This window comes from Lissotriton helveticus, chromosome 10 (genome assembly GCF_964261635.1).
Source record: "Lissotriton helveticus chromosome 10, aLisHel1.1, whole genome shotgun sequence".
Lineage (NCBI taxonomy): Eukaryota > Metazoa > Chordata > Amphibia > Caudata > Salamandridae > Lissotriton > Lissotriton helveticus.
This window is the reverse complement of record NC_136071.1, coordinates 419,607,760-419,624,872: the sequence shown is the minus strand read 5'-3', so window position 1 is coordinate 419,624,872 and position 17,113 is coordinate 419,607,760. Positions and strand designations below refer to the sequence as shown.

At 42.9% G+C, this 17,113-nt stretch overlaps 1 protein-coding gene across 2 annotated transcripts in view; it reads left to right on the top strand.

Annotated features, from left to right (window-relative positions):
• Window positions 1–17,113, top strand: part of HMOX2 (heme oxygenase 2) — a 233,491-nt gene that overhangs the window by 159,426 nt on the left and 56,952 nt on the right. For both annotated transcript variants that reach the window (XM_078662904.1, XM_078662903.1), the window contains exon 4: window positions 15,362–15,853. In XM_078662904.1, the coding sequence (XP_078519030.1) occupies window positions 15,362–15,853 (492 nt within the window). The remainder of the gene's footprint in view (window positions 1–15,361; window positions 15,854–17,113) is intronic.

Genomic DNA, 17,113 nt, shown 5'->3' with positions numbered 1-17,113 from the left:
ATAGTAATTTTTACCCCTACGCTATCCAACCCTTTCCCTACTGTTGCACTTGCTGGAGTGGGAATAGTAATTTTTACCCCTACGCTATCCAACGCTTTCCCTACTGTTGCACTCTCTGGAGTGGGAATAGTAATTTTTACCCCTACGTTATCCAACGCTTTCCCTACTGTTGCACTCGCTGGAGTTGGAATAGTAATTTTTACCCCGCCGCTATCCAACGCTTTCCCTACTTTTGCACTCTTTGGAGTGGGAATAGTAATTTTTACCCCTACGCTATCCAACACTTGCCCTACTGTTGCACTCGCTGGAGTTGGAATAGTAATTTTTACCCCTGCGCTATCCAACGCTTTCCCTACTGTTGCACTCGCTGGAGTTGGAATAGTAATTTTCACCCCTACGCTATCCAACGCTTTCCCTACTGTCGCACTCTTTGGATGGGAATAGTAATTTTTACCCCTACGCTATCCAACGCTTTCCCTACTGTTGCACTCACTGGAGTTGGAATAGTAAATTTAAACCTCTCGCTATCCTACGGAAAAAATATTGTATATGTTTTGTTAATAATATGTATATATATATATATATATATATATGTTTAAAAAAATTTTTTTTAAGTTACAATAATTATTTATTAATTTTAAGTTTAAGTATTTTAAGTATGTTTAAATTAGTTATATTTATTATTATAGTACTTTAAAATTACTTTTAAGATATTTAAAAAAATCGATATTTTGACTGTCTATATTTTTTCCTATCGATATTTTGAAGTCGATATTTTTGTACTTACCTGTTTGTAGATAGGAAGTCGATATTCTGGCATTCTATATTTTTACCTCGATATTTTGACTGTCGATATTCTGTCAGTGATCCTTCAGCAACGCCTTCCTTATCTCAGCCAAAGATTCTGCCCTACAGACCCTTCAAGTGGTCCAGAACACAGCAGCTCGCTTGGTTACCAACGCCCCTCGTAGCACTCCTTCCCTCCCCCTCCTTCGCATATTACACTGGCTCCCCATTCTTAAACGCATCCATTTTAAAATGTGTTGTTTAGTCTTCAAAGGCCTCCATCAGCTTGGCCCTATATATTTATCCAACAAATTGACCACATATACTCCTTTGCGCAGGCTTCGTTCAGAAGGCAAAGGACTCTTGGTCATTCCCCGCTTTAAGAAAACCAAGTGGGGAGGGAAAGCCTTCTCCCACCTGGCGCCCACAATGTGGAATCAGCTACCCGAGGCACTACGCCTCACCCAAAACTACTTCAGTTTTAGGAAGAAACTGAAGACATTCCTGTTTTAATTGTTATGATCTCTTGCCTCTACCGCCAGCAGCGCGGAGATACCCCATGTAGGGCGATTCAGGTGCTCTATAAATCATCTAAATAAATAGCCTAATCAACTTGAGTGATCTGGGGGCCTGCCAGTGTGCGCAAGCTTAAGCTAGACATAGTTAGAATTCAAGATGCCATGAGGGCATGTCATATGGCTTCTATTGCCCAACAACAGATTCAGTTGCAATCCGAAATTGAATTAAAAGTAATTAGCACTAAAGCTAGCATAATTGGGGTCTATAACCAGACTATAGCGGAAAGGTTCCAAACGGCCCGTCAGGATAATTATGAATATGGGGAAAATACAGGGAGACATTTGGCTCTTAGGATCAGGCAAAGATCAGTGGCAAGTAGCGTCACGAAGTTAAAAAGAAAGGACGGGTCAGTTTCCGGTGATCCTCAAGAAATAGTTGGTATTTTTCAAGATTTTTATCAGGATCTTTATAATTCAAAGATACCCGGCTCAGTAGATGGTGCTATTATTCCCCCCCCCCCTGTGATTCAAGAGCTAGAGGGAGACATTTTATTGGAAGAAGTGAATGAAACACTGCTGTCTATGGCTGCTGGGAAGGCGGCAGGTCTAGATGGGATACCTATGGAGGTATATAAACTTCTGCATAAGGAACTCGCCCCATTGATGTGGGATCTGTTCCTAGCAGTCCAGCAGAATGGTATCCCCCCCAATCATGGCAGGAGACCAGTATAGTTATCTTTCTGAAAAAGGGAAAGGCAGCTGAGGATCCGGCTTCTTATAGGCCTATCACGCTGATAAATACAGATGAGAAGCTATATTCTAAAATTCCAGCGAGGAGGCTGTCAAAGGTTATTGATTCCTTGGTGAGTCCGTGGCAACACGGCTTTATCCCCAGACGCAATACATCCGATCATATAAGAAGGGTAGTTTCTCTATTTAATATCGCTTACATCTCTGGGCAACAAATGTCATTGATATTACTCGATGCCCAGAAAGCGTTTGATCAAGTGGAATGGGGGTATCTTTGGCAGAACCTAAGATCAAATGGCTTCGGTCCCCGTATACTTACCGCCCTAAATGCAATATATACTCAGTCATATGCAAAAATACAGCTGATGGGGCAACAATCTGGTCAAGTTAAGATCGGAAGAGGGACTAGGCAGGGCTGTCCCTGCTCTCCTATCCTTTTCGCCTTATATATAGACCCATTGATGATAAACATCTTAAACCACCCTGTGATTCAGCCGGTGGTGGTCAGGGGGTTCAGCACTAAAGTGCTAGCCTACGCAGATGACATCGCGGTAGTCACCCCCAATCCCCAGGCGGCAATTAACAGACTGGAAGACCTGGCCCGAGAATTCGGGAAGGAGTCCGGGTATGGTTTAAATGCAGACACTACTAAGATCATTTGTTCCAGGACAATTCCTTGGCAGGATCCCAGGAGGATTGAGGCGGCAACCTATCTGGGGATCTTAATTTCAGCTGATGTGGATACAATATGGAATATCAATGCAGATCCCCTTCTTAATAGAATAAGGTCTGACTTAAAAAGATTAGATAATTTACATTTATCTATCATTGGAAGGGCAAATGTCATCAAGATGACAATGTTTCCAAAAATATTATATCTTCTACGCTGTATACCAGTGGAGCCTCCGAATCAAATTTTTAAAAAGGGCGAGGCAATCTTCTCACAGTTTCTCTGGGGATATGGGAAGGTAAGGAGATCGTTGAAATTGATGGCCCTTCCACAAAATCGAGGGAGATTGGCAGTCCCAAATCTTCTCTACTATTATTGGACATTCACGCTTCAACAAATGTTAATCCTATTCAGACCCATGCCGGCAGTAAAAGAATTGTTGAATCCACCATCCATTTTTGAACTGGCCGTGGGCAACCAAGCAGCAGGGTTATTACTCAGACAACTGGAGGGCAGCTATTATAAAAAAAAAAACTCGATTTAAACCATTGTTAGCAGCATGGAGGGTATGGCAGCGTACTAGTAAATTATTAAGTATCCCAAAAATCCACCGCTATCTTCTATTATGGAGGTCCTCTGTTTTTTCCAAGCTACTGGGATGATAAGATTAGTAGGAAATGGGAACAGGCAGGAATTAATTATGTTGGCGATTTAGTAAATTCTTCTGGTATTATGTCATTTGCGGATATTCAGGCCCGGTATGAGATAGATCCACAGAGTTTACTTAAGTTTTTACAATTAAGGGAATTCATTAAATCAGTCATGCAGCACCCTACCTCTAATTTAAGTGCTCCAATTTTAGATATATTGGTCCGTAAGCAATTCCAGGTGAAGGAAGTATATGCTCTACTGATGGAAGTCAGCAATGATGACTTAGTCAAAGTAGAAAGTGGGTGGGCGGCCAAATTGGGAAACCAAGATGTGGATCTATGTAGGTCCCTGGAGCTGTCCAAGGAGATTCTCTTATCAGCTAATTCTAAGGCCCAACATTTTAAGACTATATTTAGATTATATTTTACTCCGGCTAAACTTTGGGCTTGGGGGAAAAGAGAGTCGGATGATTGCCCAAGATGTGGGGAAGGCCCTGCAGATATGATTCATATGTTCACAGAATGCCCGGAACTGGGGCAGGTGAAACAGGGGATTGAATCCTTTCTGGATAAGAATATCGGACGATCAGTGAAACTGACTCCCACGCTAATCCTGCTTGGTTGGGATGAGTCAGTCAGTCTCTCCATTTGGAAGTAAATCAAGTGTATTTTTGTTTTATGGTAATATCAGTACTGCGTATAATGATAGCTTCTAAGTGGAAAGATAAAGACCACCCGACTTTTCAGGCTTCGTATGCTAGATTGTTTCATATATTTAATCTGGAGACTGCACTTTATAAGTGCAAAGGGAATAGGGCAAGGAAAAAGGGCCAGCAAATCTGGGGGTATCTGATGGAAGGGTAGGGACGGGCCCGGGGGTGGGTTGGGAGGATGGGGGGGGGAGGGGGGATATGGTAACTAAGCAATCAGCTAAAATATTTTCTTGTTTTTCTTTTATTTTTCTTCTTCTATTGTTCTGTCTTTTTGGACATCCTCTTCCCTTTCCGGCCTCCTCCCCTCCCCGACCCCGCCCTCTGCCCTCCCTCTGTTTCTCCGGCTCTTCTCGTTTCTTGTTTCATAATTAAGGGTATGATGTTATGATGGTATAAGTGGAAGAGGTGTGGCGCCGCGGCCAGGGCGACTGACGCTGGAATCTGGGGACCACGGTTCGATCCCCGGCTCCGGCGGCAGGTTAGCCCAGCACCATGTGACTCTGGGCAATAGCTCGCTTAATCTTCCCGACGGCCCCCAGCGCCTAGAGACCCTTACGGGTGATTGTGCGCTTTATAAATGTGGACTTTACTTTACTATGTTAAATTTTGTCTGTAAATCATATAATGGTCCATCTAGCACTCAAAATTCAAAATAAATTCAATCTTAAAAAGCCTTCTTCAGTTAATGGTTGTGCTACTTCCACCAAGTGCTTAGTCTAAGAACACTGTATCACAATGGCGCAAATTTGGAGACAGTGGGAACTCCCACTGGCTGGGTGGTGGTGTGCACAATTATACTTGAACCTGGTTGGTTCTCATCTCAAGTTACGTAACAATAATCCTTCTTTCAACGTTTATCTCAATTTCAATCATTGATTTTTATTTTCATCATTATTTGTGTTTCATCTCCAATGTAAATCCATTATTGTGGGAAGTTATTTACATTATACATCTACCCGATGCATTTCGGGTCCATGATGACCCTTCCTCGGGGGTGGGCGGAAGGTTTGTGAATGTGAGGTTTCGACCTCACGGCTGTCCTCTTCTCAGACCTAGGTTCTACGCTGCCATCTGCTGATCGAACGATCAGTCAGTCAGTCTCTCCATTTGGAAGTAAATCAAGTGTATTTTTGTTTTATGGTAATATCAGTACTGCGTATAATGATAGCTTCTAAGTGGAAAGATAAAGACCCCCCGACTTTTCAGGCTTCGTATGCTAGATTGTTTCATATATTTAATCTGGAGACTGCACTTTATAAGTGCAAAGGGAATAGGGCAAGGAAAAAGGGCCAGCAAATCTGGGGGTATCTGATGGAAGGGTAGGGACGGGCCCGGGGGTGGGTTGGGAGGATGGGGGGGAAGGGGGGATATGGTAACTAAGCAATCAGCTAAAATATTTTCTTGTTTTTCTTTTATTTTTCTTCTTCTATTGTTCTGTCTTTTTGGACATCCTCTTCCCTTTCCGGCCTCCTCCCCTCCCCGACCCCGCCCTCTGCCCTCCCTCTGTTTCTCCGGCTCTTCTCGTTTCTTGTTTCATAATTAAGGGTATGATGTTATGATGGTATAAGTGGAAGAGGTGTGGCGCCGCGGCCAGGGCGACTGACGCTGGAATCTGGGGACCACGGTTCGATCCCCGGCTCCGGCGGCAGGTTAGCCCAGCACCATGTGACTCTGGGCAATAGCTCGCTTAATCTTCCCGACGGCCCCCAGCGCCTAGAGACCCTTACGGGTGATTGTGCGCTTTATAAATGTGGACTTTACTTTACTATGTTAAATTTTGTCTGTAAATCATATAATGGTCCATCTAGCACTCAAAATTCAAAATAAATTCAATCTTAAAAAGCCTTCTTCAGTTAATGGTTGTGCTACTTCCACCAAGTGCTTAGTCTAAGAACACTGTATCACAATGGCGCAAATTTGGAGACAGCGGGAACTCCCACTGGCTGGGTGGTGGTGTGCACAATTATACTTGAACCTGGTTGGTTCTCATCTCAAGTTACGTAACAATAATCCTTCTTTCAACGTTTATCTCAATTTCAATCAAACGATCGAACGATCAGCAGATGGCAGCGTAGAACCTAGGTCTGAGAAGAGGACAGCCGTGAGGTCGAAACCTCACATTCACAAACCTTCCGCCCACCCCCGAGGAAGGGTCATCATGGACCCAAAATGCATCGGGTAGATGTATAATGTAAATAACTTGAAGTCCCCACAATAATGGATTTACATTGGAGATGAAACACAAATAATGATGAAAATAAAAATCAATGATTGAAATTGAGATAAACGTTGAAAGAAGGATTATTGTTACGTAACTTGAGATGAGAACCAACCAGGTTCAAGTATAATTGTGCACACCACCACCCAGCCAGTGGGAGTTCCCGCTGTCTCCAAATTTTGTCTGTAACCATGTGAATGTAATGGATTTCTGTTTCTCTCTGATTTTCATGAATAAAAAAAAAAAAAGTTTTATAATCTCAAAGCACTAGAAGTTTCCGAGAGGACCTCCTCTGTGCCAAGGAAACTTACTTGAGTTGGCCACTCTCCAAGCAAGCATTTCAAATGAATTCTCACATATTCTTCTGCGCTCCCACATGTTAGCCCCTTATCTTAGCGAAGTTTGAGAAAGTACAACCATCTCCAAAAGTACAGAAAACAACCTTAAACGTAAATAGCCTAAACAACTTGAGTGATCTGGGGGCCTGCCAGTGTGCACAAAGCTTAAGCTAGACATAGTTAGAATTCAAGGTGGCATGAGGGCATGTCAAAGCCTATAGTAAGAACTTCATAATATGTCCCAGTGTACAACACAATGCACATTTGTGCACCAATGCCTATAGCATCACTCACATCATCTCCCAATGTACAACATAATACACATTTGAGCATCACTACATATAACACTGCACTCAGAGGAGTACATTTCACACCTCTCACTCTCTCTCTCATGTTTTCAAATGCACATCCCACATGTTCTGTTCCTGGCAGGGCTGTAAGAAGCGTACACTCCCCCTGTGCAGCTACAAGGAGACACAAAAGAAATCTTCAAGGAAAAAAAGGCACATTCAGGAAACATGATGTTGTACATTCAAGGAAACACCTAAAGTGAATTAAAACAATGGCAGTCAAAGGTCATCACGTGGTCCCAATACATGGGAGTGCCTCTGGCACTACAGGTGGGGGGAGGGTTTGGGTTCAGCCTGCGCTGAACAGTGACTAAAAGTATTTGTCTGCTCCAAGACTCTAGGGTGAGGGATATGGCCCTCTGTTATTAGTGTCAATCATATCGACAAACTCATCGTCCAAAATAAAGGGGGAATAAACCTTCCCCCAACCTGGATGGATGCCCCTCCCTGGAACCTGCCATTGAAGATCAGGACCTGAATTTTAAGTGAAGGGCTGAGTCGGCCCACTAACAATTGCAGAACCCCTGCCTAAAGGTAATAAAATGTGAGAAAGACAGAGCGGTGAGCCAGCATGCTACCACGTAATTCCACAACACAAGAGCGAAAGGCTGATCTGTATCCTCAGGTGAGAAACCTGAACTTGACTGTTAGCTCACTTATCTGGCTGCTAGGCAGTGAAGAAAGAGGAAGTGTTTTTCCTTGAAGATGGCTTCATATGGTGCCTAAGCTGCCTGATTGATGGATTCTTCTCTTCTTGTCTCAGGTTGAGAGTTGAAGTCATTCGCAGTGTTGTGGGTATTTGTTGTTGGCTGCTAAGCTAAATAAAGGAAGAAAGTAAAGCCTAGTCTAAAGCTTCTAGTCTTGACATAGAATCCAGCTCTTGCCAGTCTTCCAAAGGCTAGTTGTTATTGCACTTTGAAGGTTGCCTCTAAAATATGAATAATCCTAGTTGCAAGGAACTGAGAAAAGTTCTTAGGTCGGTCTTCTCTGTGAAAACCACAAATATTGTGCTGTCTAATTTATCAAGCTGTCCTCCACCCTGAAAAACTAGAGGACGTATCATTGGAGCACTGCTTTTTCAAAAATCAGAGACCTTTTTACCATGAGGATCACTTTGATGAAAGTACTATCATTGGCACATCCGAAAAGATGTCTGATCAGCGCAGAGTTATGATATGTATCAGAAATGTCCTCCTTTTTAGGGCAAGCCTAGTGTTGCAGCACATGCGCTGCTCGCACTGCGAGGCATGCTATAGTAGGGTATGTTGTGGAAGTGCAGTGGAAGCCCTGCCCATATTTTTTTATTTGCTGGTGTCATTGTCTTTGGTAAACACTGGCTTCCGATTCAATATGAGGCTTCTTAGTCCCTCCTCGTTACCGCCCTGTCTCTTTTTGCGACCGCCCATCTGGACTGGATCTTGCGGCGTTACACTGTCTCCTTCATTAGTCGATAAGCACTATTTTGGCAAAGGCAGGTGCGTGTTTATTTTTGCATCGCGCTTTTACTTTAACAATAGCTGCCGACCAACCCCGCGAGTGCTGTGTGGGGCAGCACCTATTGTAAAGTGAAAGCGTAATGCAAATCTAAACAAGTGGCTGCTTTTGTGCAATGGCGACAACTTGTTTTACTTTATTGCCCTGTTTTCTGTAACACCTTGAAGCTCCTGAAAAGTTGGAGTGGGCGTTTTACAAAAATTCTAGTGAATGGTTGAGATGCATGTTGCACAGGCCGCTGCCCTGGCAGGTGGTGGCAGGGCCTTGTAGCCCAGAGGAAGGCTGTGCTTCTATAAGATACCTGACTAGTAGGGACGATAGAGCAGATAGCGAGCACCACATCCAATGATAGGGCAGCCACCCCTGCCTGCAGCTAGTGGGCCCTAGCTCATAAACAGAATATAGTGGACAGAGAGCCAAGGACGTCCCTCCATTCCTGCACTGGGGTGAGGTGGGCGAGAGAAGTTCTCGGGACGTGCATGTGGAGTCGGCTTGCACGATATTTAGCTGCGGTTCTGCGTTTCCTCCCTTGCAAGCAGAGACATTGTTATTCAATTAGTCCCCACTTGACAGAGTGGGTTGAATATAGGGGCCTTAGCTGTGAGCAGCAGGCACGCCTGTTGCCTGCGCTCTGGTGTAAAGTTTCATTCTGTCTGAATTTTATCATCGGAATGCTATGGTGAGCGGTAACTACACCCCCTGCCCCCACAAACACATGGGTGCTGAACTCATTTTGCGAGTATTTTATACGAGTATTTAAATTGATATGATTTCAACCAATAGTAATAGCTTGCAAGATGTGTGAAGCTGGAGCAACTTTAACGGTGCCAGCACCCCTGGTTCCAGCACTTTCAAAACATTCTGAGCGCTCTTGTATATCAACTGATGAGTTTGTGCTTCCATCCTCCGGATTTTCCACTGCCAGTCACAGCTCACACCTGAAGGTCTTTCTGCTGTCAGTGACTGCTGACCTGGCCTCTCCGGGGTCTGTCACGATGATTGCAGGGGATGGCCTCCCTACTGCCTCTGCTGTCCAGAGCTTTAAGTGGGATGAAAAAGTGTGTGGGGGGGGGGTCGTCTCTAATAGCTGATGCGCACATATGCTGGTAGTACTGCGGTTTAGATTGATCTCTTAGGGACCTACAAATGCGTTTACACTTGCACATGTTGGTTGGAATATTGCTGGGCAAATTCTCCCGTCTTTCTTTCTCCATCCCCACCTTGGAGCACACCACAGGGAAAACCCACAGACTACACAGTCGACTATCAGGTGGTGAAAGGAGAATGTGGCATGTCTGAACTCCTGCTTGCCTCACACAGAGACGCCTCTGACTGGATATCCACTATTCACAAACCTCAGTCTCCTCTATGGAGACTCATAAGATAAGAAGGGGTTGGCAGAAACAGAAATGTACATAAAATAACACAAAATCATGTATATGCGTCAGACCTAATAAGATGAATGCTTTATTAGAGGGCACTTTAGTCAAAGGTGAAGACCTCAGACCCTGGTTGTGATCACTGTATGACCAGATAATTTGATGGATGAAATGTAATTTACAGGACTAATAACCTACCGATCAGAGAGTACGTTCAGCATATTGCTGAAATCGGACCTTGATCTCAGAACAAAATAGGTAAATGCAAAAGAGTCTCTGATTTTAATGAGGTCTGTAGGAAAGTCATCAGTGTTGCCCCTTTATGTGCTTGGGTCGCCAAGCACAAACGTATGAGAACTCCAGAGGAAAGGGTGATGTTAACGTTCTCATTCCATGTGCTCTGCGTCTTGGAAGCCTAGATGCTTAGAGGAAATACATAGTACATTCCCCATTCATGGCAGGGTACATCCTCATTTACGTCCGTACTCAAACCTTTGGATAACGCAGAAATGGTCAAATTAGACGTTTGGATGACACAAAGAAGGTCAGATTTGATCATCAGAGCTACTTTTCCTCTTTCTTATTGAGGACTATAAATTGCAAAACGTAATGCTTCTGTCACTGGTAGATCAATCCCTGAACAAATCCTTAATTCTTAAAATAAATAATAAGTGATGAACACCCAGTTCCATTGTGTTGCATTCCTGGCTAGAATAATGGCATTTAGAAGCATTGTGCATAGATTTGGCTTTCAACTTTACTCGTGTCAAACTCCTATACTCTATTTTTTTAATGAAGTGCTAAAAGCAGACAGGCATGTAAGTGCTCAAACAAGAATGGACAAATAAGAAATAAACTAAAAAAAAATAGACCGTTTTTGTTAATATTCTGGTCCCATGATGGGCTTATGCGCTGTTGTTTCAAGTAACGATGAAGTCAATAGTAGTCAGTCTGTTGCGCCACCTGTAGTGACTCATGGTTCCAACGAGGGTCCCCCCTTGTTAACACTTGTTTCATGGAATATAGCAGGGGTGCGCGCAAAATTATGTGATCCCGTTTGGAATGAATATATGAACTCTTTTGATATTTGTGTATTACAGGAAACATGGGCCACAGTACAGACGCATAGGGTTGGTTATAAAACTTACCACATAGAGGCTGTGCCTTCAATAAGAGGTCGCGCATCTGAAGGTCTGCTAATATGGATCAGTGTTTCTATTAAAATAGGCATAAAAATGCTTAACACTGATTCTCCTGACATACTTGGTCTGGAAGTAACCACAGCAGACAATAGGGTGATTTACCTTTTTAATGTGTATAACAGCCCCCAGTCTTCCCATAAGGAATCAACATGTATAGGGAAGCTAGAGCTACTTATGGATTCATTAAAAATTGGTGCAAGTATTATCTTATGTGGGGATTTGAACTGTAACTTCGAACCAATCACAGATATAGTGCATCTGTTCGAAGACGAGGATACTGCCAATGGAATACCAGCCCTGAATGAAAATAGAATGGTGGCTGGTACTGCATTGGCTCTGCAGATCACAAGGTTGCTGACTTCTCATGGCCTGAGAGCATGTAATGTGCGTATGCCATCCGACAGCCCGAAAGCCCCTACTTTTAAGAGACGTGACTATGGAAGCAAACTAGATTATGTCATAGTCTCTTTAGATCTATGGCCACTCACAGAAGACCTAAAAGTCAAAGAGAGATTTGAAAGTGACCACTTCCCCCTGGAAACAAGCTTCCAACAAAGCATGCTAAAGGGGATGGAAGCCACGGAGGGAGGCCGTAATCAAGCATCCTCACCCATAAAAGACAACATTGTCCTTAGTAACAATCGCAGGGCGGTTAAATGGGCTTATGTACTGGATAAAGAGGACTTATTGGCCAATATATACAGTACCTTTGCAGACACCCTAAACTCATACTGCCCCTATAGCTGCGACCCCAAAGAATTTATTAATCTGCACAAATCCCTCTTCAGCAAACTATTAGAACTTCTTACAAGAATCCCTAAAAAAGGTGCAGGTATGACTAATGTAAAAGCTATCGGCAAACCTTGGTACAACAAGGAATGCCGTCTTGCCAAAACTGCACTGATTAATGCTGTTAAAGGGGAAAGTGCATTAGAAATTAGAGTTAAAAGGAAGGCTTATAACAAAATTATAGTAAGAGCGAAATCCTCCTGGGATGAGGAAATATGGCTCAGTATGCTAACAGCCGCCAAAAACAAGAACCAGAGACAATTTTGGGAATTAGCAGCTAAGGGAAACAATCGTCAGTCAGGTTCTAGGGAGGTCTACTTAGATGAGGATACTTGGGTCAAACATTTTACATCACTATATGCAGCCAAATCTTCAATCGATGTTGCTGCATCAGATGTACCCACTGTCACTACACGAGTAAACGCCCACCCGGTAGTATTCAGTATACATGAAACAGAGATAGCGATTGCTATGGTAAAGAAAGGGAAGGCACCTGGCCTAGATAAAATCCCGGGCGATCTTTATTTGTCTAACATTGATGTTTGGGCACCCTATCTGAATCACCTATTTAATATAGTTGCAGCCACCGACCATATTCCGGACACATGGAATGGCGCAGAAATCATTACCATTTTTAAAAAAGGGGATCGTGGCGATCCAGCCAATTATCGCCCCATTAGTCTTTTAGACATAACACAGAAGATCTATGCTAGGCATATTTTAAATCGGATAAACTCATGGTTGGAGGATGAGTCAGTTTTATCTAAATACCAGGCGGGATTTAGGAACAAAACAGGTACAATAGACCAGGTACTTAGGCTATGCTGCTTGTATTGGAAATACGTTATCATCCGCAAAGGTCACTTATATGTGACCTTTGTAGATCTGCGAGCAGCATTTGACCTAATTCCTCGTGATTTACTCTGGAAAACCTTGAATAGGCAAGGGCTGACAGGCGAATTACTAAAACTTGTGATGGGCTTGCATCTGGAGAATTATGCCAAGGTCAGGTGGGGCCCAAATGGGGAACTCACAGACCCAATCCCGATAAAAAGGGGAGTACGACAGGGATGCGTACTGGCACCCACACTTTTCTCCCTTTACGTTAACGATATTGCAGCCTACATGGAAAATTGTGACAATGATGCGCCCCGATTGGGAGGGGAACGTGTTGCGTCCCTCCTTTTCGCGGATGACACAATTTTGATCTCGCAAACACCACGCGGCCTACAGACCCTTCTAGATAGATTCCAACAGTATTGTACCTCAAAAGGACTAGAAATCAATATAAAAAAAACCAAATATATGGCACTAAAACCGCACAAAACTTTTAAAAGGAATTTAATGTTAAACGGACACAAATTAGACTACGAACACAGTTTTTCATATCTGGGAGTCCTGTTAGATTCTTCAATGGGTTGGGGTCCACAACTAGAGAAATCAAAACTGGTGTTTAAACAAAATTGTTTTCCAATATTGCAGAGACACAGCAAAAGTGTGAATAAGGCGGTTACCCCAGCAGTAGAGCTTTTTAGATATAAGGTTCAATCAGCCTCACTGTATGGTGCGGAAATCTGGGGGCCAGTGTGTAAGAAAACCTTTGAAGCACTTGAGAATAAATTCATTAGGGGTCTTTTAAAAGTTCCCAGGAATACCCCACTGGTACCCTTATTTCTTGATCTAAATATCAAACACACAGACCATCACACAATATTGAGACCAGTACTGTTGTGGGTTAGACTATGGACAACTATTGAACTATCTGATTATAAAAATGGCTTGAAAGAAGTCCTTGAGCTCGATAGCGATAGGAAAATCTTTTGGTTTAAGCATGTTAAAACCTGGTTAATGAAGCTCGGATTAATACACTTTTGGAACGAGCCTCGTTCTTTAAACCCAGCTTCTAAGAAAATACTTAAACTGTCTTTTTGGTCATATGTGAGTCACGATTCCGTGTACACAAGAACGCACGGTCCTCTTACAGAAAAATTCCTTATGGTAAAAAATGAGGCATCCTTTGAACAATTTTTTGATGAAATCGAGCCACCACTGGCTAAATCTCTGTATATAAAATTCAGATATGGTACATTGAGGTCCAAGGCAACAGAGAAAAGATGGGGGAAAATAGACAACGATTACTGCAGTCTATGCACCAACAATCAAAGGGAGGACATTTATCACATACTGTTTTTCTGCCCTAGCTATGCTAAGGCAAGGGAAAGATGGATAGTCCCTCTGTGCCGGAATATTGGTTCCACCTCCCATAGGGAAGCTGGTAGGATCCTAAGTACGGACACCAGTCAAGTAATTGTGTTCGGAATTAGTAAATTTTTGTTGTCCGTTTATTTTATCAGACGGAAACTAAACCTTACATTTTAATTAAGGAAAAACTGCCATCCTGAAATCTGTAAATCATGAATTGTGTCTAGCTATTGTGTCTTCTCAAATTTTCGGTTTTTATAATCAATTTAATGTTTTTTTATTAGATTTTTAAACATTTTAATATATTTATTCATTTTCTGAGCCAAACATAAACTGTAATCTTGTGTGTCCAAAGATGATCAAATATGATGAAACATAGATTTATAACAGGGTGCTCAACTACAATGAATTGTAAGTTCTATATGTGGTGAATGTTACTTAGTTTGTTATATTTTATTGTATCTTTTATGTTGCAAGTCAACGAAATAAAGATAAAAACTTGAACTTGAAACTAATATTCTAAAAGTCAGATTATTATGGTTACTTACTGTACATCGGGTATCAGTAGGTTGGATCTGCAGTTCAACCAGAATTTAGTCATCCAGGACCGGCGTAGATGTTAACGTGTGCTCACATTTGATAGTTATACACACATTTATTTTGGGTAGGCAACAACCAAATATGCCTTGCACACCACAGGCGTCGTAGCAAAATATGAAAAACTTAGAGAGATCAGTTTGCAACAGAAATTATGTAACACAACTTGGTTCCTTATGCCGTTAGCTGTGCCGGGAGAGGATGTAGATATTGTACTTCTTCCAAAGCCGCCGCCACACTTTATTCCATTCTGTCATTCAACAGAAAGGCAGAGATTTGTAAGTGGGGTTACATAAGTGTTTACTACTTCCAGAAAGTCCTGTAGCTCCTCATGGCAACAGTCCTAACCACCCAAATTAACACTCTAAATGTATAAAATATTTGGAAGTTTTTTATCTCCAACTTGTGTACTGCAGGTGTTGCCCCACAGCCATACCTCCCATCTCATTCCTGGGTTGCAGACCATTAAGTGAATATCTATTTAGTGTTCTTCTTTTCTTGGAGAATACTGCAGTTGACCTTGGTTCCAGCCACTCACATGAATGCTTAACCAACCTAGGGAATGTCTTATTGTCTCTGTCCTAGCAATAGATACCTAGCTTCCAATCTGACTGTGACAAAGAAAAGTTGTCAGTAAAGAGCAAAATGTTTACGTTGAGCATCTTAAAAATGGTTCTTTACCTGTGATTTCTAATTTGCTTGCAGTTGGCTACAGTGGCCCTTTACTATACCTACTCTGCTTTGGAAGAGGAGATTGAACGTAACAAGGACCACCCATCCTTCGCGCCTCTGTACTTCCCCCTCGAGCTTCACCGGAAAGAAGCGCTTGAGAAAGACCTGGCCTTCTTCTATGGTTCTGGATGGAGAACAGCGATTCAGTGCTCTGCAGCTGCACAGGAGTATGTGGAAAGGCTCCATCACCTGGGGCAGAATGAACCAGAGCTGCTGGTGGCCCATACCTACACGCGCTACATGGGCGACCTCTCTGGGGGCCAGGTGTTGAAAAAGGTGGCCCAGCGAGCACTACATCTGCCCAGCACCGGGGAGGGCATCCAGTTCTACATGTTTGAAAATGTCACTAATGCCCTGCGATTTAAACAACTCTACAGAGCTAGAATGAATGCCTTAGAGCTGGACAGCAGAACCAAAGAGAGAATTGTGGAGGAGGCTGTGGAGGCTTTCCTTTTCAATATGAAGGTAAGGCTCATTTGAAGTTGCAAAACTATAATTTTGTTCAAGACATCTTGCCTTCCTCTAATGAGAGCTCAGCAGAGCAATGTACAAATATACTAAGTAGCCGATTAACAAATGTCACTGTAATTCTGCCATTAGCATGAGCAGAGCTTATGCATTGTTTCTGTGTCAAATATTTTAGCCTAGGCCCCTCACCTGAGAGATGCAGATTTGGAGCAGGTGTTTTGTGTGCCAAGGCTTTGATGCACTATCTAGTGGCATAGCACCATTTATTTATGGGCCTGATTCACACAGAGCATCCACAGTTGTGTTGGAGGCTCTGCAGTCATCGCAGAATCTCCGCAATAAGAAACTGCAGTGTGGAGATTCCGTCACAAATGTGAAGTCTCTGCCACGACTGTGGAGCCTCAGGCATGACTGTGAAGGGTATTTGTGAATCAGGCTATTAGTGTATGCTAAAACACTCAAGTTATAAGATTGGGATGACATCCAGAAAACGCTTTACTTCTACAAAACCATGAAGTACAGCTCCTGGAGGTTCATCTCTCAGTATATGTACCCAGAAGCACCTGAATGATATTCTTGAAGGCTTGCACCTTTAGACGGTTGAAGTTCAGTCACCTGTCAGAGCCTGAAGAGTCTCACTCCACTTCAACCCTACTAACGATCCAGATTATTTATCCATTTGCCACAAATTCAGATTTCCTTGGCAGTTCAGGTTCCTTCTGCTCATGCTTCGACTAGTACACTGATTCCCTGTAATGTTCTCTGGTTTTGTGGTTTGAAAAGAGATGCAAAAAGGACATTATAAGTGAGATAAGGCCATGCGATGCAGTCAATAAACCATGAGAGAAACATCCAGGCTAGGTTTGCTCCTTCCCATCCCCCTCTTCCACCTCCCTTACTTTTATTTCTCCTTCTCTTTTGCCTTCGCCTCCTCGCTCTACCACGTAATTTTTTCTCTTCCTCCTCATCTTCCTCACCCCAAAAACTATTGAATCGATGCCACCTGTTCATATACGTAATAACTTGCTGCTGATCTTATGCATGTTACTGCAGGCGTGCCTTTTCATAGAAACAGTATGGAGTGGATGTTGTTGCCTATTCATGGATGGCCCCACTCCTTTTTAACTTGTTCATATTGGACTTCTCCCCAACACTTGCTAGTGTTAACTGCCATCCCCCTCAACTAAACGGAACCTGCATCAGTAACCTATTATACGCCGATGACCAGGTACTACCACAGAGGCTACTTTGCTGAAC